Genomic DNA, 27062 nt, shown 5'->3' on the forward strand with positions numbered 1-27062 from the left:
GGAGGGAGATGAAAGAAGGAGGGGATATGGGGATATATGTATATGTATAGCTGATTCACTTTGTTTTACAGCAGAAGGTAACACACCATTTTAAAACAATTATACTCCAATAATGGTGTTAAAAAGAAAAAAGGACATCTAGGAGCTCTATCGTATCAAGTCAAGTGATTAATCTCAGCTCTCATCCATTCCGTATCAACAGTTTTAACTCATTTGATCACCACCCCCTTCTTGAGATTCCTTTTCCCCTTAGCTCAGATCAGTGCACTCTCCTGCAAGTTTTCCTTCTTGTTTATCATCCTTCACTCTCGGTTTTCTGCTGACCCACCTCCTCCCCCAACCTCAATAAACTAGAGTTCCCAGAGTGCAATCTGCAGACCTCTGCTCAATACTCATTGCCCAGATGATCTCAACCCACCTCTGGACTCTGAAATTTTGAATACTATCCATGTGGCCTGTCACCAGCGGCCCCCAAAACAAACATAGACCTTGCTCTTAACTCAGCCTTCTTCACTTCAATAAATGGTTTTCTCTCTTATTGAATTGTTCCAGCCCCAATCCTAGGCATCATCTTTATTTCTTCTGTTTACTCTGTTTACTTATAATCAACTAATTGCTGTTGGTTCAACCATCAAAACATCCCGAATGATAAATGATTTCTGCAATAATCATTTCTCCACTAAGGAGGCAGTCTTTTCGGAATTAATAATACCACATCGCTCTTTTGATCAAAATTCCTCCAATGGCTTCTCTAAACACTTTGGATAAAATCCAAACTCCTCAACCAGGCCGACGACGACCTCGGCCCTGCCCACCATGCCCGCTAAGTGCTTATTCCACTCTAGCCACACAGGCTTTCTTGTCGTTCCTTGAACCTCTGACAAGTAGCTCCTGCCCCATGGCCTTTGCATTTGCTGTTCCCTCTGCCTAGAATTTCTTCCCTGAGGCTTCTTCATGAGTTGCTCTTTCACGTCACTCAGTTCTCTGTTCAAATATCATGTCCTCAGAAAAGCTCTCCTTAACTGTTCTGTGAAGAACAGGCTTCTCTAGTTACCTTCAGACTCCTGCCTTATTAAAAAAAAAAAAAAAAAAGAAAAATCTTATATACATTTGAACTTATATTACATGTTTGTTAACTTGTTTGTTTGCCAGCCCCATTATGAAGATAAGATCCATGAGTACTGGAACTTCATCAGCCTAGCGTGCTGCAGTGTATCACATGCCTGGAACATAGTGTGTGCTCAATAAATATTACTAAATATAAGAAGAGCTAACATTAACTAAGTACTACAAATGAGCAAATGACCACTGCTCTGTGATTTGTCTCTATTAACTAATTTAATCACCCCAATAAGTCCATGAGATACTTATGGTGGTAATATCACAAAAGCCATAGTTATGGAATCATTCTTTACTTGGGCTATAGGCTCTTTTCTTTAAAACACGATGATTATAAAAAGAACAACACAGAAGGATTAATGGACGAGAAACTGTCCCGTGAGAAACTGACCAGGAGATATAAATTCCTACACAATCGAAATAATAGCTAATATATGAGGACTAGTGGTGGTCTGGTAACAACCAATGAGGTGAGAGAACAATCCAGTATTTATTAAGTATAAGGAAATATAGCCAGGAATAACAAACAAATTAAAAAAGGGTAATTGTACTGCTTTCATTAACCCCCCCCAACTTATAAAAGCAGTATTATCTGTAAAACAAGATTCAATAAAACAAGAAGATGGCTAACTATAATATCTTGTCCTTAAACATAGTAGGATACACTTTAACACACTTTATGATACAGAATTTATAAAAATTTTACCTGAAACTGTGTCAATACAGTTACAAAAATTTTTTTTAGAGCACATAGTATTTCTATACATTATTACATGGAGAAAAAGTCTGGCACGTTAGTTAACCTAAAGGGCTGTATATCTCTCAGCACCAAGGCGTATTTCTATGGTTATTTTTTAAAAATTACATGTTTCCAAAACAATGTAATACTGAAGGAGTCTGCTTATACCAATAGGGGGTTGGGAAGGATATTTAATTTTTCTTTTAGGATGTTTAATTTTTCTTTTGCTTTATTACACAGAAAATGATATTGAAGTAGATTTAGTTGGCTTTAAGTATTGGGAATGGTTACACTTATTTACCTACTTGGCTGCTTTGTTAAAACACAAGGCAATGTTTTGGCATTATTTCTATTGGGAAGATATTTAGGATAGGAACCATGAACCTTTTGGAATACTTCTAATCACCACTATTAATTGAGGAGTGAGCTAGCATTGATTTCTGAACTGCTCCCCCTGCTGGACCAATGAAACCTTAACAATAATTTTAGAGTACTTAAATTTTATTGGGATGAAATTGGAAACATTCTGAGCAGAAACCAATTTCTAGCACATGAAAATTATATTTTAAAATGTTTTATCCACTATTAAAGTTTTTATTTTACACTTATTTTTATAGTCTAAACAATGCTCTGTTTATTTAAAGTAGAATGAAGTGACAAATGGTTAGAATTTAGGGAAGAGATTTTACTCCCACAAAGATAATAATCTTCAATCTTATTTTCATTACATTTTTATTTCCCCAATGTGATTGCATGTATACTGACAAATTCTAAATAGTTATGATATCATTAAGTTAAGCAGAGTTACTACCAATGATAAACAAAAATATATCCAGAAAATATATAAACAAAAATATATCCAAAACCGAATTAACCATGATTTACTTTGCCAAATGATTCATAATAGGGTTCCCTGAAAAGCAGACTACCATGGAATTTTACAAATATGACTTAATTTATATGAAACCACTCAAGTTTTTATTTGTAATTTTAAAATGTCTAAGTGGAGTCTCCTTTTGCAAATGCTTTTAACGTGACCCCCAGGAGTTTGATGATCCAATCCTGCCCATAGGCCCGGCTGGTAACTCTGACTTTTGAGGACAGCATCAGCAACACTTCTGCCTTGAATGCCATAAGCAGGACTGAATCCTTCCCATGCAGAGGCAGAACTATATGAAGCAGCAACAGCAGAAGAGACAGACTCAACACAAGCCTACTCCTTTGTTTTTATTAGGTTCTTTGGGCTCTAGGACAAATCTCCTTAAAAGATACAGGTCTATTTATTATTTCCTTGGTATTCCCCCCAAAGCACTGAGTATTGGATAGAACACTTAGCAAATCTTATAACTGAGGCTGAGAAGGTTAATGGTATATCCCTTTTATATACCATCTTTTGTAAGATTTATTTAAATAAAAGGGCAAAAGAAGATGCAAGAAGGGGAAAAAGAAAAGTACAAAATAGCAAAGGGGAAAAAAAAGAGAAGAGCATTTAAAAGGTTGCTGGGGGATATGAATTCTAATTTCAACTCTGCCCTTTGGGAGCTGAGTTTCTGTATTATTTTTCCATACCCGTTTGTGTCATCTTGGGCAAAACTGGGTCTTTGTTTTTTGAAAAAATGAGAAAGTTAAACTAGGTAATAATGAAAGAAATATTAAGGATAGTCATACTTTGGTATCTAAACTTATTTCTTAATTAACAACCCTATTTAATCACCAACATTTAGAATCTCAGTAATTGACAGTTATTCTGTGGGACAGTTTAGGAAGCCAAAAGTAATTTTTTAAAAAGTATCAAAAATTTAAAACAGGACAAATTTCAGGTAATAGTAAAAATACATTTTATGCTAATGAGAACACAATTAGCTTAAAAATCTTTAGAGGAATCTACTAAATCACAACAGATCTGAGAATGAAGGTTTTCACCAGGAAAGTATTTCACTTATCTCTGTGCTAAGAAAAGCTTGTAAGTGCAGAAAGCTAGGAAGGAACTAGGAAATAATGGAGAATAGGGACGGTCTCAAGGGAAAGAGACCAAGAGAAGTAGAAAGATACTTTTTTCCCGAGACATTTGCCATCTGTGCCTCTCCAAAAGAAGCCAAGCAGCTCCCCAGACTGAGGGCTAGGAAGCTCTTTCTCATGAACCCTGGAAGATATCCCATCAGGTTTCCTCACTAGGATGATAAAGAGTAGCAGATGGGATCCTGCAATTGTCACGAGGTTATTTGGAAATGGAAGGCCATGAGGTTGGTGATGTTCACTGTTACTCGGTTAACCTTTCCTTCCTTTCATTTTTCCTTTAATGAACTCTTTAATTTTACACGTGGGGTACCCTACCAATGGTATTCGTATCTGGCGTGTCCTTTTCATTTATTCCATTTAAAATTTCTCTCTTAAAAAAATTCTTGCTTATTTTTCCAAGCCTATGTTTAAGAAAGATACGTTTGTAATTTTCAACCAAGAGATTTGTGGTTGTGTCCCAAAGAGGATAAAATGCAAGCATTAAAAATGCTATATCACTGAAAATGTCATCTATATGGGCAGAGCAAAGAAGAACCAGTATGCTTTTAAATAAAGCAGTGCAGAGCACTGTTGAACCTGGAAATAAATAAATAAATAAACATATTTATTTATTTATTCATTTATTTATTTATGGCTGCGTTGGGTCTTTGTTGCTGCGCGTGGGCTTTCTCTAGTTGCGGCGAGTGGGGGCTACTCTTCGTTGCGGTGCACAGGCTTTTCGTTTGCCGTGGCTTCTCTTGTGGAGCACGGGCTCTAGGCACGCGGGTGAGCTCAGTAGTTGCGGCTTGCGATCTCTAGAGCGCAGGCTCATTAGTTGTGGTGCACAGGCTTAGTTGCTCTGTGGCATGTGGGGCCTTCCTTGACCAGGGATCGAACCTATGTCCCCTGCATTGGCAGGAGGATTCTTAACCACTGTGCCACCAGGGAAGTCCCCAGAAATTTATTAATACATAAAAATCTAAATTTTTATGGTACTTTTCTAAATTTGGAATGGTTCTATTTTATGTTAACACACGAAACCCATACTTTTAGTCAATATCTAAGGTTTTGTGGAAAAATAAGAATTTCACAATTTTTCAAATTGGATATTTGATATATAAACTCATGTTTCTGTGTAGTCACAAGAACCTTAACAACTGAGTATATCTTCTTAAAAAATCTACTGAAAATTTACAATGTTGTGTTAGTTTCAGGTGTACAGCAAAGTGATGCAGTTATAGATATACAGATATTCATTCTTAGATTCTTTTCTTATATAGGTTATCCCAGAATATTGAGTGGTGTTCCCTGTGTTCCTTGTTGGTTATCTATCTCATATATAGTAGTGTGTGTATGTTCATCCCAAGCTCCTGATCTATCCCCACCCCGCCACTATGTTTCCCCTGTGGTATCCATAAGCTTGTTTTTGATATCTGTAAGTCTGTTTCTGTTTTGTAAATAAGTTCATTTGTTTCATTTAGAGACAAAATACATTTGGGCCATATTTTGCTTTCTTTCAAAGCTATTAATACTATGGTAAGCATATTATGAAAAATTCATTCAAATAAATTTCCCCAACTTTGAAATCTTTTTATTTCTATTACTCTTAGGCTACCTTCTAAAAGTCCACTGAACATATCAAATCATAATCCTTGTTTGTCAACGATGACCGGCACCTTCTACTCTAGACTTGGCTTTCAGTGCCAACGTCATTAAGAGATTCTTCAAATTACTTTTTAAATATCCTTTTCCCTCAGGATTTTCACTTATATCTAATTAGACTACTTACTCCATGCCATGTAATCCCTGTTGCCAAAACTGCTAAATGCTTCAATAAGTAGGAGGAGGGCATCAATGGAGCAAGACAGATGTAATGTCACTGGTTAACAATAGAAGTGTGAAGCAGCTGCCTTAATTATGAAGCTTATTAATTCATGGTGTTGAAAAAAAAACTTGGCAATAGTTCTCATAAAATATCTAACCTTTTCCAATAGCATGATATTGCTTTAAAATCTACGTTTTCCATAAGGAAGGTTGAAATAACTATTTTGCCTGTAATTAACACATGTATTTAAAACCTGTAATTCTAAGTCACAAGGTCACACATAATTTTCAAAGCAACTCTGCTTAACTGACTTTTAAAAAGTATATACCATTATATTTCAATACTTAAAAATTGTTTTACATTTGGAATTAAATCATAGGATAAGGATAAATATGTCTAGGAGAGGCAATAAGGAATAGGGAAGAGAGTTCTAAAGAGCTACTTTGTATGGAACCTGGGAAAACTTAAATAACCTCATCAAACCTCAGTTTCATTTTCTATATATTAACATTTACCATGAAGTGTTGTTTCAGGAATATAAATAATGTATATTAAGTGCCTGGCAGGTAGTAGGTGCTCCATAAAAGGCAGTTATTATTATTTTTAAATGAATATATTGAAAAGACTAGATTTAAATAAATGGGTTGCTGTCATAGAATAAGTGAAGAGAAATAGTTTTAATACGACCTTCAGTCTTACACCTAGAATAGAGTACTTTACTATCATTTAAAGACAATGACATCTAAAATTGTAAGCCAGAAACAGCTCAGTTTCTTTTTTTTTTTTTTTTTTTTTTTTTTTTTTTTGCGGTATGCGGGCCTCTCACCGTTGTGGCCTCTCCCATTGCGGAGCACAGGCTCCGGACGCGCAGGCCTAGTGGCCATGGCTCACGGGCTTAGTTGCTCCGCGGCATGTGGGATCTTCCCGGACCAGGGCACGAACCCGTGTCTCCTGCATCGGCAGGCGGATTCTCAACCGCTGCGCCACCAGGGAAGCCCTAGCTCAGTTTCTTAAGAAGAAGAAGATGAGTAAGTGAAAATGGAAATCTCAAAAGAGGTGTTAGCAGAGAAAAAAGAATTAGTGGAAGTGTGTTTTCTTTTTTGGTGTTGACTGAAATAAAGATTTACATATAATGGAGTAATAATCAACAGGAATTAGTTCCTGGAAGTATAATAGACAGTCACATTTAGAAAATCAAATAACACCCCCCCACTCCCTATATTCTGAAGGATAAAAAATATTCCAAGTATCATCTGAAAAAAAAAAAAGGTTCTCATGAACCTAGGGGCAGGACAGGAATAAAGACGCAGAAGTAGAGAATGGACTTGAGGACACCGGGAGGGGGAAGGGTAAGCTAGGACAAAGTGAGAGAGTGGTATGGACTTATATATACTACCAAATGTAAAATAGATAGCTAGTGGGAAGCAGCTGCATGGTACAGGGAGATCAGCTTGGTGCTTTGTGACCACCTAGAGGGGTGGGATAGGGAGGGTGGGAGGGAGACACAAGAGGGAGGGGATATGGGGATATATATATATATATATATATACACATATAGCTGATTCACTTTGTTATACAGCAGAAACTAACACAACGTTGTAAAGCAATTATACTCCGATAGAGATGTTTAAAAAAAATATTGCAAGTATCTAGGGGACCAAGAGAAAAATACCATACAGATGACTCACTTTCATCTAATCCTCATTCTTGTCTCCTTGGTGTGTAACAGAATGATCGGCATCTACCACACCAGATATGACACGCACAATTCATTAGTAGTTTTGTCATTCATAAATTCTTTCTAGCCCTTTTTGAATCTATGTATTTTTGGCCTACATTATATTCATCAAGTGAAGTAATAAATTCTCTGAGTTTATTACTTGCAGGATCAGATGGAACTTCCTATTAATTAAAAAGGTTACTTGTGTTCATGATCTAAAGAAGGCCTCCATTCATAAGGTCCATGATTTTAATATCTGTTACCTGATTCATATCCTCTGCCTCTGCAGACTGCAATGCCCCAATCACATACCCCCCATCATTTGAGCGGCTCCCTTGGGCCCATTCAAACTTTCTCCATGATGTTCTTTTGATGTGGGGTCAGCAGAAATGTATATAGCAAACCTCGTGCACAGTGAATATTAACACGAAGGAAGAATACTATATCCTGCTTTGTTTTTAGAGACTCTTTTTGATGGTGGGCAACATTCTGCTATGATTCTTGGAGCGTCACACTGTGCTGATGACCTCAGTCAGGAGCAACACCCAAGTCTTTCATAGTTTATTGCCATGGCCCATAGATTATCTGTGCATTAACACAGACACACATACACACACAGTTTGCCACTAATGTTCACTATTCTATCTCATGCCCCTAGAATGAGCCTTACACATTGTAGGCACAAAGTAAGTATTTTTTGGATGAATCAATATATGGTCTGTGGGTAGAAATGTGACTGATGGAATTTAATATGGACACATGTAGAACAACATATCAAGGATAAAACATCTAAATTATACATACTTCATCATATGCTCAAGATATTTCTTAAGACAGCTCCTTACTATTTGGAAGAGTTTAGTTTTCATCTTTATATTAAACTCAGAAATTTCCTGTTGCCTCCATCCTTTGTCAAAAGGGTAATACTGTCTATATATATATATATATACAGTCTGCAAAATACCAGGCTGACCCCAACAAGCATACTGACAGAGGAAAAGAACAAAAAGGACAGAATGCAAAAGGTAGGGTATACATGTGCCTAATGTATGGAATTTTTTTTAACCAAACCTGACAACTTTCTGCTATAGAACACTGTGGAAGAGGGAAGCCTGAAGGGCCAAAAACACTGTGAAAGGAAGCATACCATGAAATGACTTGATTATATGGCTTCCTCTTGTTAGTTTAGAAAGAAAAACTAAAGGCAATAAAATTGTATCCCTACTTAAAAGTTTATGTATTTTTAAATGCTTGATGAAAGTCAATGAATGTTTTAATATTCCTTTTTTCATTCTATGGTTACCTTCTAGTTTGTTTTCTCTGTGCCAACAATAATCACACTGCAACATATTCAGGACACCTAAAATAAAAATCTGAATGAACATAATTTCTACACTATCATTAATACCAAAGACAACAAATACCAAAAGTTAAATACAATATGTAGTCTAAGAAGTAATGAGAAAACTTTATTCACTGCCAAAATTAAACTGATGAAATATTATAGTGAATTCAAAATAATACTCAAGAGATTAGAAGCTTTTAAGTTGCGATCTTTTTGGGAATACTAAAAATTCCTCTTAAAAATAATTAATAAATTATAAAAATAAAAAAGTTTGAAAATGACTTCAGAAACATCAGTCACTGTATCTGAGTAAAAGGAGATGCTGACAGTAAATAAGTTATAATACTGCACTGTTCAAAAACATAATGTGACATTATTAAACATTATAAAAACAAAAGCAATGGTAGTGGAACGAGGTCTTTCACACACACTGCTTTTCTTTGCCCTGTTGTGCTTGTCATCCTCTTCTCTACAGCTCCTGCTTGACCAGTTGTATCTCCTTGTTTCAAAACCACAAGGAGATTAATATGCAGTTTTGGAGGTAAGAGCAGAGAAGATAACGAAGCTATGTGAGTCATTTAGGACTCTCTGGTGTGATCACAAAATAATATTTAAAAACACTTTTCAGTGAAAGAATGATTTCCAGAAATTGTACTATAATTACTTCAAACACAATCCTGCTTTATTATTTAATGTTTCTCTGTTAGTTACACATATGTTCTCTAGTACATAGAGAATAATTTCTAGATAAGAAATTAGCAAAACCGCGGTACTTGCAGATCTCCTTATCCACGAGTCCTATACTTCTCATGTCCCAATGTCCTCCCTCAAAAAGAGGTCTCACTTAGATATTACAGACTTAGACACTACCTAGCAAAAGCTGAGAGTTTCATGGACTAGACGCCATAAGATGAAGAGATTATATCATTGTTGCTGTAGAAATCATTAAGGGAGTATGCAGAACAATATCTATGTAAATATACTGTAGTTTACCTTCTGTATATCTGCAGGTGAGTTGTTCTGTTTATTATTCACACAAGAGTTGACTTTATTTTAATAAAGATATACCATGAGATCAGTATTAACTGGTTTTAGGCACTGTGATGCTGGAAAGAAACAGGCTACTGAAAGGATGTGAACAGACCTCTTGCTCTATCAGTGCCTTTTTATGGAAAAGAAGGAAGAGAAAAATGATTGAATTCCCTTGGTACTATATACATTTGGGGTTTTTTTTTAGTAGGGTGGAATAGGCATATGGGTTTTCACAAACTTTTACGAACAGTGTGCATCTAGTCCAGACATACTTTGAACCTCCCAACGCGGTATTTTCCAGCTCACTCTGTGTGTGTGTGTGCGCATGTGTGTGACAGAGAGCGAGAAAGAGAGAGAGAGAGAGAGAGAGAGAGAGAGAAAGAAAGAGAGAGGGAGGGAGGGAGGGAGGGGCATGAGAGGCAGCACGGTGCAGTGCTTAAGAACGCATACTAAGGTGCTAGACTGCAAACTACTCACTTGATGTGCAACCTTGGACAAGTTGGTTACTCTTTAAAATAGGAATAATAATGGGATGTTATCAATATCAAATGAGTGGCTTTGTTAGGATTAAATGAGTTTATCAATGTAAAGTTCCTAGAATACTTCCTGTCACATGAAAAGTGCTCAAAGGTATTAGCTGTTATTATGTGTTCCCAAAGTACTTTAAAATACTAAATTAGGTAAATATATCAAGGTAGGTAAATCTGAAAGAAACATTATATTCTTAAATCTAACAGATACTAGTTTAAGATGCTTGCTGAAATTAACTAACCATTATTTTACTGTCTTCCCCCCAGAAAAATTCTGTTTTTATGAATATCTGTCTAGGAAATGATAAAAACCTCATTCTTGGAAATCTAAAAGAGATTCTTAATTTTGAAAAATATTCTTACCTCAGAAATGAATTGTTAATTTGACAGCAAAATCATTTTCTTGAAAGCTGCCTCATATACTTTAATCCTCTACTCATTTCCATAGAGCAAACAATAGAAAACTGATTTATACAGGATCCATCCACCCATCCATCAATTCATGAACAAATATTTTGACTCATTACAATGTATTTGGCCCTATGCCACACACAAAATCTCTACACTAGTTTCTCAAAGGGAAAACACTGAAAAATTGGAAAACTGTGAATGGGATACTGATGTCTATTGAGAATGATAAAGCAATAGGAGAGGTACGAAAAAAGCTAGTAAGTAAGTGAACTACAGCAGAATCAGTGAATTTATAAGAGAAGGGCCTTAAAGACATTATAGCCCAATGGGTCTTAACTTTTTAAAAAAGTACCAACACACCTGAGGGGTAAAATAAAATATAGTATTTACTTATAACATATATCCTGATGAATGTGCCAACAAAGTTTTATGGTAAATTATTATACTTAAAGTCAACAACAACAAAATAATGCATATATAATATGCAGGAAGGAAGTGGAGAAGATATTCTTTTTTTTTTTTTGCGGTATGCGGGCCTCTCACTGTTGTGGCCTCTCCCGTTGCGGAGCACAGGCTCCGGACACGCAGGCCTAGCGGCCATGGCTCACGGGCTTAGTTGCTCCGCGGCATGTGGGATCTTCCCGGACCAGGGCACGAACCCGTGTCTCCTGCATTGGCAGGCGGATTCTCAAACACTGCGCCACCAGGGAAGCCCTAGATATTCTTAATAGTAATTTTAACTTCAATATTAAATTTAGTTCTTAACTTCTCGGCAAAAAGGCAAAATGAACATAGTATAGTTTTTTACCATGTGATAAATCTGATTGTATATTATTTTTGGAAAGGGGGAATGGGAGGAGTTAACTTTTCTGGCATTAATTCTAAGAGAACTTAATCAAGTGGATCCTTATGTTAAGAAACATCAGCAACATCATAGTTCCAACAAGAATTACCCCAAAAAAAAGCAATAAGAAAAGCTTTCAACTATAATTCAGAGAGGTTATTCCATTGAAGGCTAGGGAGATCACCTGGCTGCTGAGGAGAGCCCAGTTTATATCTATTATCCTGGCTTAAATACCAATAGTGCCCCATTCCATTCTCAGACTGACCCAAGTTTGGATGATAAAATACACGGTCATCTTATCTATGGGGAATTTAGTCCAGATTTGCTTTGTAGTGATCGTGTTTGACAGAAGAAAGAACTTCATAAACAGTTTCTGTCAAATTTCAAGAGGAACTAGATGGCAACAAATTAAGACCCAAATTAAAAGTGAAGGTATGAAATATATAAAATATAATCTCCTTGTATTAAAAACAATGCAATAATATCATGAAACTCACACTCAGAATTGAAAGCAATTCTTCAGTACCACATTCAGGTTTCAAACGCTCCTTGAACATTTTAACTGTTTGGTGCTTTAAATAGTAATAAGAGGCAATCCGGCCATACGTCAGTGGTTCAATGCTCCGATTATCCTGTTTCAAAAGAAATATAAAATAACATAGATTAAAAAGTACAATAGAAGTGTATATATTCATAAAATTAATAATCCATACTGTAGGTTGCTGTTCCAACTGTTTCATTACAATTTTTGGTTATCATTAGAAGCAAAAGCCCTATTGTTAAAAAGCTGGGTCATCTTTTCAATTGGAATGTGTATGACCAAGTCGTACCTCTCCCATCTCAATACAGTACGAATGTTCCAACTCAACCAGGGACTTCTCAACCAGATTGGACAGAAACTTGTTCACAGAATCATGGCTCACATCACTCAAATTGTAGTAGCTAGAAAACAAGCAAGGTCATTATTTGTTTCAAAATATTTCCTATTAAAACCATCACTTCAATTTCACCTTGTTCTTTTCAGAATTTCAAAAAAAAAAAAATCCATGTATAGCAAATCAAAGGAATAAAGCAATTGCAATTACCATTTCCATTTTACAGATCAAAATCCCCACACTAAGGTTTATTGACACTGATGAACAATGGCAATATGTTAAAAATACGTAAGATAAGCAGATAAAATTCAGCAGCACATTACAAAGATACTAATTTTCCAGTGTTAAAACAGACATTATTTCAGTTTACACATCTACAGCAAGCTAAACTTATATACTAGATTTAGAAAAAGTGAGATGCATATTATATATAAATATATAATTCCCTTTTTTATGTAAAAACTCATCCTCAGTAACAGTAAAAAACTCAAAGAACAATTGATTTGGGTGGCAGATGAGTTCTTTTAGGAAATTTAGTCAATTGTTCCCCTAATGCTTAAGGAGTAAATATTCTAAAGATTAGAAGGAACATCATCAGGCTAACAAAATAAGCATTTTAAGTAAGCTTACCTCTACAGAAAACACATAGGTTCAGCTCTATATACCTTCTGAGTAAAAAACCCAAGGACATACAATTCACCTGAATGCTCCTCCCTGTAACTCCAAGAGATTTTTGGCAAATCCCTAAGATCACTAGGAATCCGTGTCTGGGAAAAGATCCAAGAGGTGAGGGACTGCCGACACAGTCATGGCAGATTGCTAATTCCTGTTGTGTGAACCCTGTCCACTAGTCAGCATGGAGAATTACATGTCCTACCTCTACCCAAGTCAAAGAACAGGAGTGGAAAGTGGCCTCAGAGAACAGACTCTCATCACTGAAACTCAGCACGAAGGATTTATGTCTATACAGGACTAGGAAGGGGGTGGTCACAGCCTGACGAAGAAAGTGTTAACAATCTCAAATGGGAGAGGTCTAAAGGCCTCCAAGCATGGTGATTTTTTAAATTTTTCTTTCTTCCAAGGGAAAGATTTGGGGTCTATACTATAAAAATTTATTTAAAAACAGAAAAAGCAGGACTTAAATCATGGCAGGATATATTTTCACTAGAAAGAGAAGTTAGCCCAAAAGTCTAGGTACAACCAAATATATGAGTTTCCACTGAGTATGGATTAATAATAGGTTATTTATTTGGGAAAATAACTGTAAATCATAGTTATAAGCTGAGGATTTTAATTCTCATAAAAGAGAATTAGCTACTTTAAATTTTAGTCTGTAGAGAAATTATTGCCCTTCCTGGAAAAGTTCTTTTCATAAACCAAAATAAAGCAATATTTATCAATGAACAAATACTAGACAGATCAGTGCTGTTGTTACTTTAAACAAAATGCACAGACTTTTATCTAACCAGGCATATGTGAAGGTGAAAAACCAGCATTAGAAACCATTAGAAATATTTCCTTTATCCTGAATTGTGACTGAGAAGGAGTATATAGTTAGAATAATTTATTCTGCGTTAGAGATGAAAATAAAAATTCTGAACATTCAAGGCTCAATAAAAGAGACAGATCCCCAAAGCTGTTTCAAATTATTAACAATATTTTTTTGTCTTTCATTTTTTTCCCCAAACAAATGAAATTTTATCAGCCAAACTTTCTGCAACGTAAGTGCTTACTTTAGATTTCACATTCTTTTGGCTTGCTAAGCCTATAAATTTTCCAACACGATTTTCAGCTGTCTGGACTAATATATGGTTGATAAAGTTATATCTAAATGGAAAAAAAAACAGTGAAAATGTGCCCAGGACACTGAATAAGTAGTACTATTTGCAGAGCAAGAATCAAGCTATTCTTTATGCAATTAAAATTACAGAAGGAAGACATTATGAAAATAATATTACCATGAAAAACAAAAAGTTATGATTCCATTTTTATCTATAAATTTCTTAGGCCATTTGAAAACAAAAAATCTCATGGGTGCTGCTATGGATCACCACAAGCCATTACCATATAAATATAACTGGAATGCCAACATTACCATATTATGCTTAAATGAATAATTTGGTACACTTACAAATAATACTTAAAACCATTAATGATAAAAACTTTTCTCCAAAAATTATAGGTTCTTTTTAAAATAATTATTTTACTCACTGTTTTATGTATTTACAAGATATATTTTGATGGGCTAATATCCCTTCTGAAGTTTGTTCATTTACATCTATTGGAAAATTTTTTAGACTACTTTGTGGCTTTTACCCAGAGAAAGTACTGTCAGGGTAAATATTTTTTAAACATTTACAGTGAGTTGTAAAAAAGAAAAAAAAAATCAAGTAAAATCATGGCTCTGAGACTGCAACAAATTATCTGATGACTACACTAAAATATCATAATCTAACTTGCTAAAAATTAATGCTTTTGAGCAGAATAACTTTAAAACCTTCCATTGATTATTTCTTAATATAGTTGTTCTTTTCCAATATGCTTACCAACATTCTCACTGACTTGCATATGAGAAATGAAAAACTCAACTTAAGTAATCGAATTGACATTCAATTTCTTCAATATCAAAACTTTTATCCTTATTACAACCGGGGGTGGGTAATCTAGAATTTTAAAAATCCCTAAAATTGTTTTCTTCAGATATTCTGGCATATGTGGTAACTTTATTTATTTTTTAAAAGCGACAACTTTAAAAATAGAGAGGGCTAGTTAAAATATTACATTCTTGAATATAATAGTAAAATCTCAATCATTAAAAACCTTTTCTCCTACGCAGCCAATACAAATACTAAGATGCATCTATTTTTGTTAGTGGTATGACTTCACTGATTTATACCAAATATTATTCTTTGTTAATATTTGAACTGAGATTCTAAGGTTACATAAATATTTTCAAATCCTTAAGAAAGTATACTGCTACATCTTAATTAGATGTATAATTTACAAGACACTATAAAGTAATAAAACTAAGTGTAAATGGAATTATTTTTTAGGTCCCATAAAATTTTGAGAGAGAATATATTTTAACATCTTTTTTTGTGAATAAAGGAAGGAGTTTATATTTACATGATCTTCATTAGTAGCATTATATGGCCTTTGCTTCTAACATGTAAACTTTTCAGTCACTGTGCAATTTCTAGCCTAAATAATTATAAGCATTTAGCTTAAAAAATTACATATCATTAATTTCAATAATCACTTTACTAACTTGAAGAAAAGCACGTATCTGCTAAGTAAAAAGGTCTGTTTTCATGTTGCACTCTCCACAGTAGAAAATTTATAATTTACTGGTTATTAAAACAGAAATATTACATAACTGTTTAATTATGGATAAAGGATACAATGTAGTTTCAGGCTCACTGCATTGAATCCTCAAGTCATTATCTTCTCTTTGCCATAAACAGACAGCCTACCTTTTTGTCAGCATGCTATTTCATTTATTTCACAGAGAAACCCAGTTTCACAATAATTGACTTGTCAGAGGCTCTAATTTATGAGGCTGAGCTCTGTAAGATTTCTCTATATTGGATTCAACCTGCACACAAGCAGGGTTGAATATTTACAATGCTGTTAACAGGTGCTGAGTTGTTTAATGATTCTAATAGCCAGAAGCATACTGAGAAAGCCAGCGGGATCACAATTACAGGCTGTTTGAACACAACAATTACTAGTCCCCTGAGAGGTGTGAAAGTCAAACGCAGTTTGATACTGACAGCATCTAGCACATGGGCTAGACAAGCTAACTTCTATTAGCAGTCCATTGGGAAGAAATTATAAACAAACCTCTCCCTATCATAAAATTTTACAAAGTTCATTAAATTTAAACAGTCAAAAAGTAAAATAACTTAAAAAAATTATCTTTAAAAGATCTTATCAAAGGACAAACAAGAAAACCACACATGAAACTTCAAGTTATCTTTTTGCAACGTTAATAAGGATGCAATTTCACCAGCTGAAAATGAAAGAGATTTTATTGTAATGTAAAACATAGATAAAGTTACACCAAACAGTTTGGATTTAATGTGAATAGTGGCAGCTATTTCCTGTTTGGTTTATGTAAACCTGGCCAGAGACCTCGCTGGGAAATTTTTCATCAGTATTGAAATGCTGCTGCTATAACTGTCAGTACTGGGAAGTCATTTGTTACAGCACCATGTTTTTTTATGTTCAGATTATGCAGCAGTAATAATGACACAAATAATGAAAGTGGTTGCAGGGACAGCTGAAACTACCACAACATTTTTTTGCCCTAGAATTATTTAGAAGCTTTCTCAGGGGAAAACAGAGAGTAAAACTGAACGTACAAATTGAATCCAGAGCTCAATTTGAAATATATTAGATTTCATGATGCACCAATACATGTGTTTATATATATTTGAATGAACTAATGTATATATGTATGTGTGTCTACATATATATTTACACATATAAATATGTATCTTTATAAGCATACATATATTTGCATATACATGCATATCAAAAACTTAAGGACATACACAGACATACAGAGAACAACCAGGAACTGAAATCTTTCTCAACATAAATTTTATTTTTGGTGGTGGCGTTGGGGGGACACTTTACAGTAATATGATTAAATGAAGGGGGTTGGAGAATTGGGTCATATTTATTTACCTATATGTGACTGTATTTTGAGAGTGGTCTTTGCCCTTAGTATTTTAAATAAACTTCAGTTTTTCCTTGTTACACACACATGCATGCACATATGTGTGTATACAAGACCCTCCCACCCAAAGAAAAGTCAAATCTCAATTTATGGCACTGGATGACAGGAAGCATGAAGTACATATTAAAACTACATATAACACAAGCTCTTCATATGAGACAATGATTCTAGGTTTCTTAAAACTTTTACTAGATCTACAAATAAGTAGAAAAAGTGTACCAATTTCCTGTGCCTTTCTTTGCTTCTAGCTTTGTGTATAGGTGATTTTAACACAGACAATAATAAAAAGATATAAGGGCCAATCAGAAAGAAAATTGCAGGGCATGCTATAGCAGACTAAGTAAAATATGTAACTTGTTAAACTTTACTTAGGCACGTTTTCCCATTTTTATCCAGATGTAAAGGTATAGATATTAAAAATGACAATTTTTTTTTTTTTTTTGCATCAAACGAACAAAAGTATTATACTTTCAGAATTAGTATGGTATGGTTTCCAAAGAGAACACATTTTCCATCACGGCACTGAAAAGAGATCTGGATAGAAAGTATGGATATTTGAATTCTGGACCTGATAATGGGCTCAGGGATGAAGAATGTGGCCCCTGGAACCAGAATGCCTGGATTCTATCAGTAGTTCTGCCTCTGTCACTCAGACCTGTCTGATTGTGGGCAAGTTGCTTAATCTCCCTGTGCTTCAGTTTCTTCATTTATAAAATGGGGGTCATTACAGTACTAAATGAGTTAGGCTCTTGAAACAGCATCTCAAATACAACAGACACAATAATAAATAATATTAGTGTAGTTTTTGTTTCCCATTTTATTAACTTCAATTTTTATTTTTATATATTCTTCTTGTATTCGTTTTTGCTAATGTTCTTCTAGTTTCCCGAGATGGATATTTAATTATTTTCAAGCATTCACGCTTTCCTATAGGTGCCCTGAAGATATGAATGTTCCTTGGAATTGTGCGTTGATTAAAATTCATAGGTTTTATTCTAAAACATTTTAATTTTTGTATAGTTCTAGCCTATACCTATTTAAAAAAAATTTTTATCTTTCACTAGAATGAAAGTTAAATGCCAAGCAGTTAGATTTTTTTGCCATCCTTTCTCTTGTTTATTTCTGGTTTTATTGCATTTCACTGTGAGAATGTAGCCTTATGATCTCTACATTCGGAAATACAGTGAGTTGCTCTCTGTAGTCTAGTACATGGTATATTTTTATAACTAAAATTCCATTAGTGTTTTTAAGTATGGCATATTCTTCTTTGGGGGTACTACGAACACATACACATATTCAAGGATATTGTTATTCAAATCTTTTATTTTATGAAATACTTTATATCTCTTTGACATGCTGATTTCTGAGGGATAGGTGTTAAAGTCTCTCAACATGACTATAATTTAGTTAACATCTTAGATTTCTATTGGTTTTGCTTTATATATTTTGATGCTATATTTCTAGTTACCTAAACATTTATAATCTACTATAACTTTTGTGATTGTACTTGTTATCAATATAACCAGTCTTCATTGTCCTTTTTAATCTTTATTGCCTTGAATTTCATTTTGTCTGATTTTAATTCTGTAGCTATTGGTTTCTCTTTGGTACTCTCAGGTCTTCTTTCAGTGCCCAATTTTCTACTTTTCTATATCATTTTGATTTGATATGTTGCTTATAAATCACTTTTAGTGGGATTTTAAAAATAAATCTGATAATTTCTGTCTTTCAATAGGGAAGTTTAAATTATTTATAACATTCATGATTGTAACTGGCCTTTTTAATGGTATGAATAGATCCTGTCAGCCCTCTGATTGAAAACCTACAATGGTTCTCATTTCACCCAGAATAAAAATCAAAGTCCCTACTATGGTGTCTAAGCTCCCACGTGACCAGTATGACTACTGACCGCCCACATCCCTAGCTTTACCTCCTCCTACTCTCCTCCCCACACTGATTCGACTTCAGCTACACCTTCTTCTTGTTGCACCTTCAACACACCAGACGTGCCTGCTTTAGAACTTCTCCCATTCCCTTTGGCCTGAAATGTTGTTCGCTAGATATTCATGTGGTCAACTTTCTTACTTCTTTCAAGTCTTTGTACAGGTGTCAAAACTTATTCTATGTCTGTTAAGCACAACTCATCTAGCTCCCGTCTCCAATACATTTAATTTCTGATCAATATTCTCGGACAGTTTGCAAATTAGGCTAGATTGAGGATAGACCAAAAGAAGAATAAGCAGGTAAAGAACTAAGGAAATTAAGGGAGGAGAAAGATTAAAAAGCAAATTTGAGATTTGAAGTCAACATAAGTAGATGCAGAGTGATAACATTAACAAAGGTAAGAAAGTGATATTAGAGCAAAATTTTGATATCTGATTCAGTTTTAGACATGCTGAATTTGAAATGATGGCGGGAAGTACACGTGGCAACATTCAGAAGGCAGGTGGAGAAATGAGACTGTAACTTGGGATAGGGAACAGCTGGAGTAACTTATTTTGGGTCTTTCACAGACAAGTGATATTTTAAATACAGAAGGGATCTCTAGAGAAGAACTTCCTGATATTATGCACTGAAAAGACCACAGCATCACTTCTACAGTCTTCTTGCCCCAAAAGGCAGAACTTGAATTCAGTGTTGAGAAAACTTCAGACAAACCCAAATTGAAGGATATTCTACAAAATAATTGGCCAGGGTTCCTCTAAAGTGTCAAGGTTATGAAAGACAAAGAAAGACTGAGGAAATGTCACAGATTGAAATGAATTAAGGAGGCAGGATACTATTAAATTGGGTCTTCAGCAGAAAAGGGACATTAGTGGAAATACTGATGAAATGTGAATGAAGGCTGTAGATTACTTAACAGTATTGCATAAATGTAAATTTCCTGGTTTGGATAACTGTACTATAGTCATGTAAGATGTTAACACTTGAGGAAACTGGATGAAGGGTACGCAGTGCCTGTTTGTACTATTCTTGCAATTAAAAAAATCTCAAATTGTTTGAAAATGAAAAGTTAAAAAAATTTTTAATTAAGAAGACACACACACAAAATTCAGTGTATCTGTGGATTCAATAAAGAACTATAATTTGCAAAAGAACTCAATTTGCCTCAGAGAATCATTCCCTTGTTGGCTGATCAGACAAGCTGACAGAAATGATTAGGTTCTAAGTCTCTAAACTAGAGTCTTTTTTTTTTTGGCTGGGCCATGCAGCTTGTAGGATCTTAGTTCCCTGGCCAGGGATTGAACTTGCACCCTTGGCAGTGAAAGTGTGCAGTCCTAATCACTGGACCGCCAGAAAATGCCCTAGACTAGAGTCTTTAGGATGGTATAGACCAGTAAAGCAACTGGAAAGGAGTACAAGAATAACAGCTCACTAATCAACATTAATTTTTTCATAATTAATACAAAACTTAGAGAGGCTTTAATTTGTGTACTTGATTCCCAACATGACCCTGTGAAGGAGGTAGGCTATTACTCACTTTCCAGATGAAGAAAGTGAAGCCAAGAGAGGTGAAGCGATCAAGGTCACACAGTTTCTAAAAAGCAGTTCTGATATAAGAATCAGTGTTCTGATTCCAAGTCAAAGCTCTTTCTATCACATTAATTGCTTCCATTCTTGTGATATAAGAAAAATGAATATATCTATAGTTATATATCATGATTCTTCTCCCTCCAAAAACATAAAGAGTAGTAATTCACAAAACTTACGTTTTTAAGTTCTAGCTTTATCACAAAGTAGTTATGGGATACAGGACAAGTCACTTTAAGTTTCCAGCCTCCATTTCTTCAATACCAAACAAGAAGGTTGGACTATAGTACATGTAAAGTCTATCCCATTGTATGATTCCACAATGCTAATCTGTGATCTGTTTACTATGGAAAATTTGTGGTACTGTAAGACTATCTCATTAATTTTGTAGTCATTTTCCCAAATGAAATTTTGTACCTAATCCAGAGGCCTAATACAGTTGCGGAACTGAGCAAAACATCACCATATTCTCAAACTCCTACCTATGTAAGTGGAAATGTTGGCTGAAAAGAAACAAATTTCTTAAAGTACCAACTGGTAAGATTTAGTAAATTCATTTCATCATTTTCATCATGATCTCTCTGTTCAAGATCTTAACAATGGTTTAATATTTCTTCTTACTCATATCAGGAATGTCCCTCACCTTTGGCCTCCTTCCATTCCCCCTGCATCTGTTAAGGTCCTATGTGTCTTTGCCTTATTGTTAAAAAGCATCCTAACTGGTCTCCCTGCTATAAATATTTCCCCATTCTAGTTCATTCCCTTCCACAGTGCTGCAAGTACTGAAACAAAGCCAGTATTTATTAGAAGAAAACAAAAACACTAATTTGAAAAGATATATGCACCCCCATGTTCATTGCAGCATTGTTTACAATAGCCAGAATATGGAAACAACCTAAGTGTCCATGAATGGATAAATGAATAAAGAAATTGTGGTATAGACAAAGAATGGCATATTACTCAGCCATAAAAAATGTAGGGACTTCCCTGGTGGCACAGTGGTTAAGAATCCGCCTGCCAATGCAGGGGACACGGGTTTGAGCTCTGAACCGGGAAGATCCCACATGCCACTGAGCAACTAAGCCCATGCACCTCAACTACTGAGCCTGTGCTCTAGAGCCTGTGAGCTGCAACTGCTGAGCCCATGTGCTGCAACTACTGAAGCCTGCACGCCTAGAGCCCATGCTCCTCAACAAGAGAAACCACTGCAGTGAGAAGCCCATGCACCGCAATGAAGAGTAGCCCCTGCTTGCTGCAACTAGAGAAAGCCCGCACGCAGCAATGAAGACCCAATGAGGCCAAAAATAAATAAATAAATAAATAAAATGTAATCATGCCTTCGAAACAACATGGATGGACCGCTAGGATATTATGCTAAGTGAAATAAGTCAAACAGAGAAAGACAAATAGCATATGATTTCTCTTATACATGGAATCTAAAAACAAAACAAAACGCCAAAGAACAGACTGGTAGTTGCCAGAGGTGGGGGTGGGGGTGGGAGAAATGGGTGAAGGGCTCAAAAGGTACAAAGGAAACAACAACAAAAAACCTAATTTGGTGACGCTAAACTATATTTTAAAACTTCCAACCACAGCCAATAGGATCAGATGCAAACCTCTTAGCATGGCATACAGGCCCTTTACTCTGTGGTGCTTGGTCCACTTTCTAGGCAAGAAAATCTTCTTGCCTCACACTCTAAGCTTTACATCTAACTTTTGGCATTCTCTAGAGACTCTTTCAAGCCCTGAGGGCCTCCGCCCATCTAGTATTTTTGTGCCTTCCACCTTCTGTTCCAGATTCGAGTTCTGGGTGAAGTATCACTTCGTCTGTGAAGCTTTCACTCTCACAGGCTTAAATACAGTCTGTGAGAGCACTTATGACTTACACTGTAATCATTTATGTCCACCTCCACATTACAAGATCAGCCCTTGAAGATAAGGGATGATATACACTCATCCTCATGCTTCAATGTCTAGTATAATATTTGATAAACAGGTGCTGAATGAAGATACAATCTATCCTGCCTGGAGTAAAAAGATACTCCATCACAATTCCCCCAATTTTATTTCATCTTGCAGGGTTCTTATTAACCTTTACAAATGCCTCACAAATTCTTCCCCCTACAATTTCACAAGCCTTATTCTTCTCTGAATTCCAACTGCACCCAAGTCAGCCACTACCATGTAATTTAATTGAGTACATTTCTTAATGACGTCAGGTGTCTTGTCTCCCTAACTACAGAGCGAACTCCTCGAGAACGTTCTAAGTTAATTAAAATAAGCTAGTAAAATGCACACAATTATTTTCTAATATATCACAATAAATTGTGAACATATCAGAGATATTATCTGATTCTCTGGGCAAATTCCTATACCTAGGATGTCCAATGTTCTGGCATTTTTGTCATGTACCTGAATTTAGAGATGATTACCTTCAAACATATTTTATTTTATTGCAAAACAGAAAAATACTTGCCCCGCACTTACCTGGGGTTCATGATAAGACGTCGGAAAAAGTAAGTCCAGGTGATATAATCCATTGCATCTTGCTTAGATGTTATTGTACCACCAGCAATCTCTGCATTTAAATGGTCAGAGAGCACTCCTAATAAGCTACAGAGTGAACAAGACATGGGAAACATACATGAACATTAAATGAAAAACAATTTATCTCACATAGTCAAGACTCAGATTTGATGTTCCAGGATACAGAACAAATGTTTTGTGTAATTTATAACTTTTGTATATAATTTTGGGGAAATAAATTGCTAGGTGGAAATAAACACAGGCTGACAGGAAGGGAGCTAATAACCTTCAGGAGGAGAAGATGAGAGCCGAGGTAAGAGCAGACAAGGGACTATACACCTTGGAGAGCAGAGAAGAGTTACTGAGGCAGATGAAAGGAGAGTTGGTAAGAAAGGGGGGATGGTTAGGATAGAGCAAGGATATTCCCTTCATTCATTCAGTGAATATTAAGTTCAGTCATATAAGACATAAATGTGCTAGGTGTTGTGGAATATACAGAGATGATCAGATGTGTTGAAAGACTGGCATAACAAAATGTTCATTTCAGTTTCTTACATAAATTACAAAAAAGGGAAGCAATGTCCAACAAAAGAAAAGGCCATGTAAATTATGATACATGGAACAATATGCAGGTATTAAAAAACAGTTTTTGCAAAGGATGTTTTTAAGGATATGAGAAAATGGCCATAATAAATTGAATGAAAAAAAAAAAAGTTGCGATATTACTCTCCAGTCACCAGTGGCAGAGTATAAATCCATACAGCTAATTTGGAGGACAATTTGACAATATCTATTTGAACAGTCACCGTGACCCAGCAATTTCACTTTTTCATTATCACCGGATAGGGAAACATTTATAGGTTAGGATAGGGAAGCAAAATACTTCACTGCAGCAATATATGTAAGAGTTAAAAACTAGAAACTCTCTAAATGCCCATTAACAGAGAAGTTAACATATAACTTCTGTATATGTACTCTGTAGAAATAAAATATTAATAGTCATATCAAGGTACACATTTAAATTTTTAATTAACTTTTTACTGAAGTACACATAGAAAAAAATTACATAACTTATACATGTACAACTCAAGTAATACTCACAATGTGAACACATCTGTGTAACCACCACCAAGATCAAGCATTACCAGTGCCCCAGAAGTCTTCCTTTTATGCTTTTTAGTCACTCCTCTTGCTCAAAAGGATATTTTGACTTTTATTTCTTTTCTTTACCTTAATGCAGTGGCTTGGATCTCTAGCATAATGCTTACTGGCAGTGGTGAAAACAACATCCCTGTATCATTTCCTATCTCAAAGGGAAGGCTTTCAATACTGAATCATTAATCATGATGTTTGCAGTAGATTTTTAGTAGAGACTCTTTATCAGATTAAGAACATTCCCTTATATTTCTGTTGGCTAAGAGTTTTTATAATTAATGGGCATGGAATTTCACCAAACATTTTTTTTTTTTTATATCTGAGATAATCATATAATTTTTCTCATTTTTTCCTGCTAATGCAGTGAATTATATTCATTTATTTTCAAGTAATAAGTCATTTTTGCAATGACATTGTAATTAGTTGTAATATGTTACCTTTTTATACATTGTTAGATTTGATTTACTCATGTTTTATTTAGATTTCTACATCTATATTCATGAGAGTCACAGCTCTGTTACATTCCTTTCTTATAAATTTATCAGGATTTGGTACCAAGGTTATTCTACTCTCATAAAATAAGTTGGCAAATAGTCCTCTTTTCTACTGTTACAGGAAGAGTTCATGTTCAATTTCATGAGTTCAATTTCTTCCTTAAATGTTACAAAGAATTCACTAGTGGAACGTCTGGGTCAGAAAATTTCTTTGTGGAAAGATCTTTTCAAAATTAATTAATTAATTTAGTTTTGGCTGTGTTGGGTCTTCGTTGCTGCACACGGGGTTTCTCTAGTTGAGGCGAGCGGGGGCTACTCTTCATTGCGGTGTGCAGGCTTCTCACTGCGGTGGCTTCTCTTGTTGTGGAGCATGGGCTCTAGGCACGTGGGCTTCAGTAGTTGTGGCACACGGGCTCAGTAGTGGTTTGTGGGCTCTAGAGCGCAGGCTCAGTAGTTGTGGCACACGGACTTAGCTGCTCCATAGCATGTGGGATCTTCCCGGACCAGGGCTCGAACCGTATTCCCTGCATTGGCAGGCGGATTCTTAACCACCGTGTCATCAGGGAAGCCCATTTCAGATACAATTGCTTTGATAGATAAGAGGCTATTTAAATTTTCCATTTCTTTTTGTGTCAGTTTTAGTAATTTTTTAAAAAAACCATTCTACCATTTGATCTAAAATTTAAAAATTATTTGTATAAATTTTTTCATAATATCTTATTACCTTTTAGATTTCTTTTGTATCCTGATATTGTGTTGTTCCTTCTCTCTTTTCTCTTGACCAGACTTAAAGGTTTATCAATATTATTCTTTTCAAAGAACCAACTTTTGGCTTTGTTGATTTTTTTCTAATGTATGTTTGGTTTCAATTAATAAATTCTTTCTCTTATCTTTCTATCTTCTCCTTTCTTTGAGTTCAATTTGCTAATTTTTTTTCAAATTCTTGAGATGCATATTCAGATAATTCATTTTTCACTCTTTTATTTTATTTTTTTAAAATTATTTATTTATTTATTTGTTTTTATTTTTGGCTGTGTTGGGTCTTTGTTGCTGTGCGCAGGCTATCTCTAGTTGTGGTGAGTGGGGGCTACTCTTTGTTGTGGTGTGCAGGCTTCTTGTTGTCGTGGCTTCTCTTGTTGCAGAGCACAGGCTCTTTGGCATGTGGGATCAGTAGTTGTGGCTCGTGGGCTCTAGAGCGCAGGCTCAGTAGTTGTGGCGCACGGGCTTAGTTGCTCTGCAGCATGTGGGATCTTCCTGGGCTAGGGATCAAACCCGTGTCCCCTGCACTGGCAGGCAGATTCTTAACCACTGCGCCATCAGGGAAGCCCTTCACTCTTTCTTTTAAAATACATATATTTATGGTCATAAATTTTCTCTCAGCACAATGTCAGCTATCTCCCACAATATTAAATATTTTTATATTTTCCAAATTAAAAAAAAAGGAACATTAGAACTTCCAACACAGTAAAATCTCAATAACTATTTACAGTATAAATTAGAAATATATTTTGTCCTTTGCAGTTAGAATATGGTAAAGGCGATTCAGTATATTAAAGAAGACTATGATAAAAGATAGCAAGTGATAAATGTTAGGACTGAAAAATGTATAAATCTGACAGACAAAAGATTATTTTCAGCTGAGAAAACAAGGAAAGACTTTGTCAAAGGGGTGGTAGTTACTGGATCCACAAAGAAGTATGTGATAATTCTGACACTGGCCACTAGCCTAAATTATTCATTACCAATCCCTTTATTTTGGATATTTATTTATAGACTATTCTACAAAAACACACACCAAACTAACACTTTATTAAATGCTTACTATGTGCCAGATACAGTTCCAAGCACGATACATTTGATCAGTACAAGTACCCTACGAGATGGCCAGTACTGTTGCTATCTCCATCTTACAGACAGTGCACTAAGGCACTGAGGACTTAAAATAACTTGCTCAAGATCAAGCAAGTAAGTGGCAGAGAGCTCAAATATGAACCCAGGTTGTCCTGCTCCAGAGTCAATGTGACTGAACAATGTATTTCACTGCTTCTTTTCTTAAAACTAAATAAATTAATTAATTTATTTATTTTTGGCTGAGTTGGATCTTTGTTGCTGCGTGCGGGCTTTCTCTAGTTGCGGTGAGTGGGGGCTACTCTTCGTTGCGGTGCGCTGGCTTC

At 35.3% G+C, this 27062-nt stretch overlaps 1 protein-coding gene across 1 annotated transcript in view; it reads right to left on the minus strand.

Moving 5' to 3' along the window:
• Positions 1-27062, minus strand: part of ASCC3 (activating signal cointegrator 1 complex subunit 3) — a 330850-nt gene that overhangs the window by 63632 nt on the left and 240156 nt on the right. The window contains exons 34-36 of the mRNA XM_059035971.2: positions 23201-23326; positions 12394-12505; positions 12061-12195 (exon numbers count right to left, since the gene is read on the minus strand). Coding sequence (XP_058891954.1) covers positions 12061-12195; positions 12394-12505; positions 23201-23326 — 373 coding nt within the window. The remainder of the gene's footprint in view (positions 1-12060; positions 12196-12393; positions 12506-23200; positions 23327-27062) is intronic.

Source organism: Kogia breviceps, chromosome 13 (genome assembly GCF_026419965.1).
Source record: "Kogia breviceps isolate mKogBre1 chromosome 13, mKogBre1 haplotype 1, whole genome shotgun sequence".
In the NCBI taxonomy this organism is placed as follows: Eukaryota; Metazoa; Chordata; class Mammalia; order Artiodactyla; family Physeteridae; genus Kogia; species Kogia breviceps.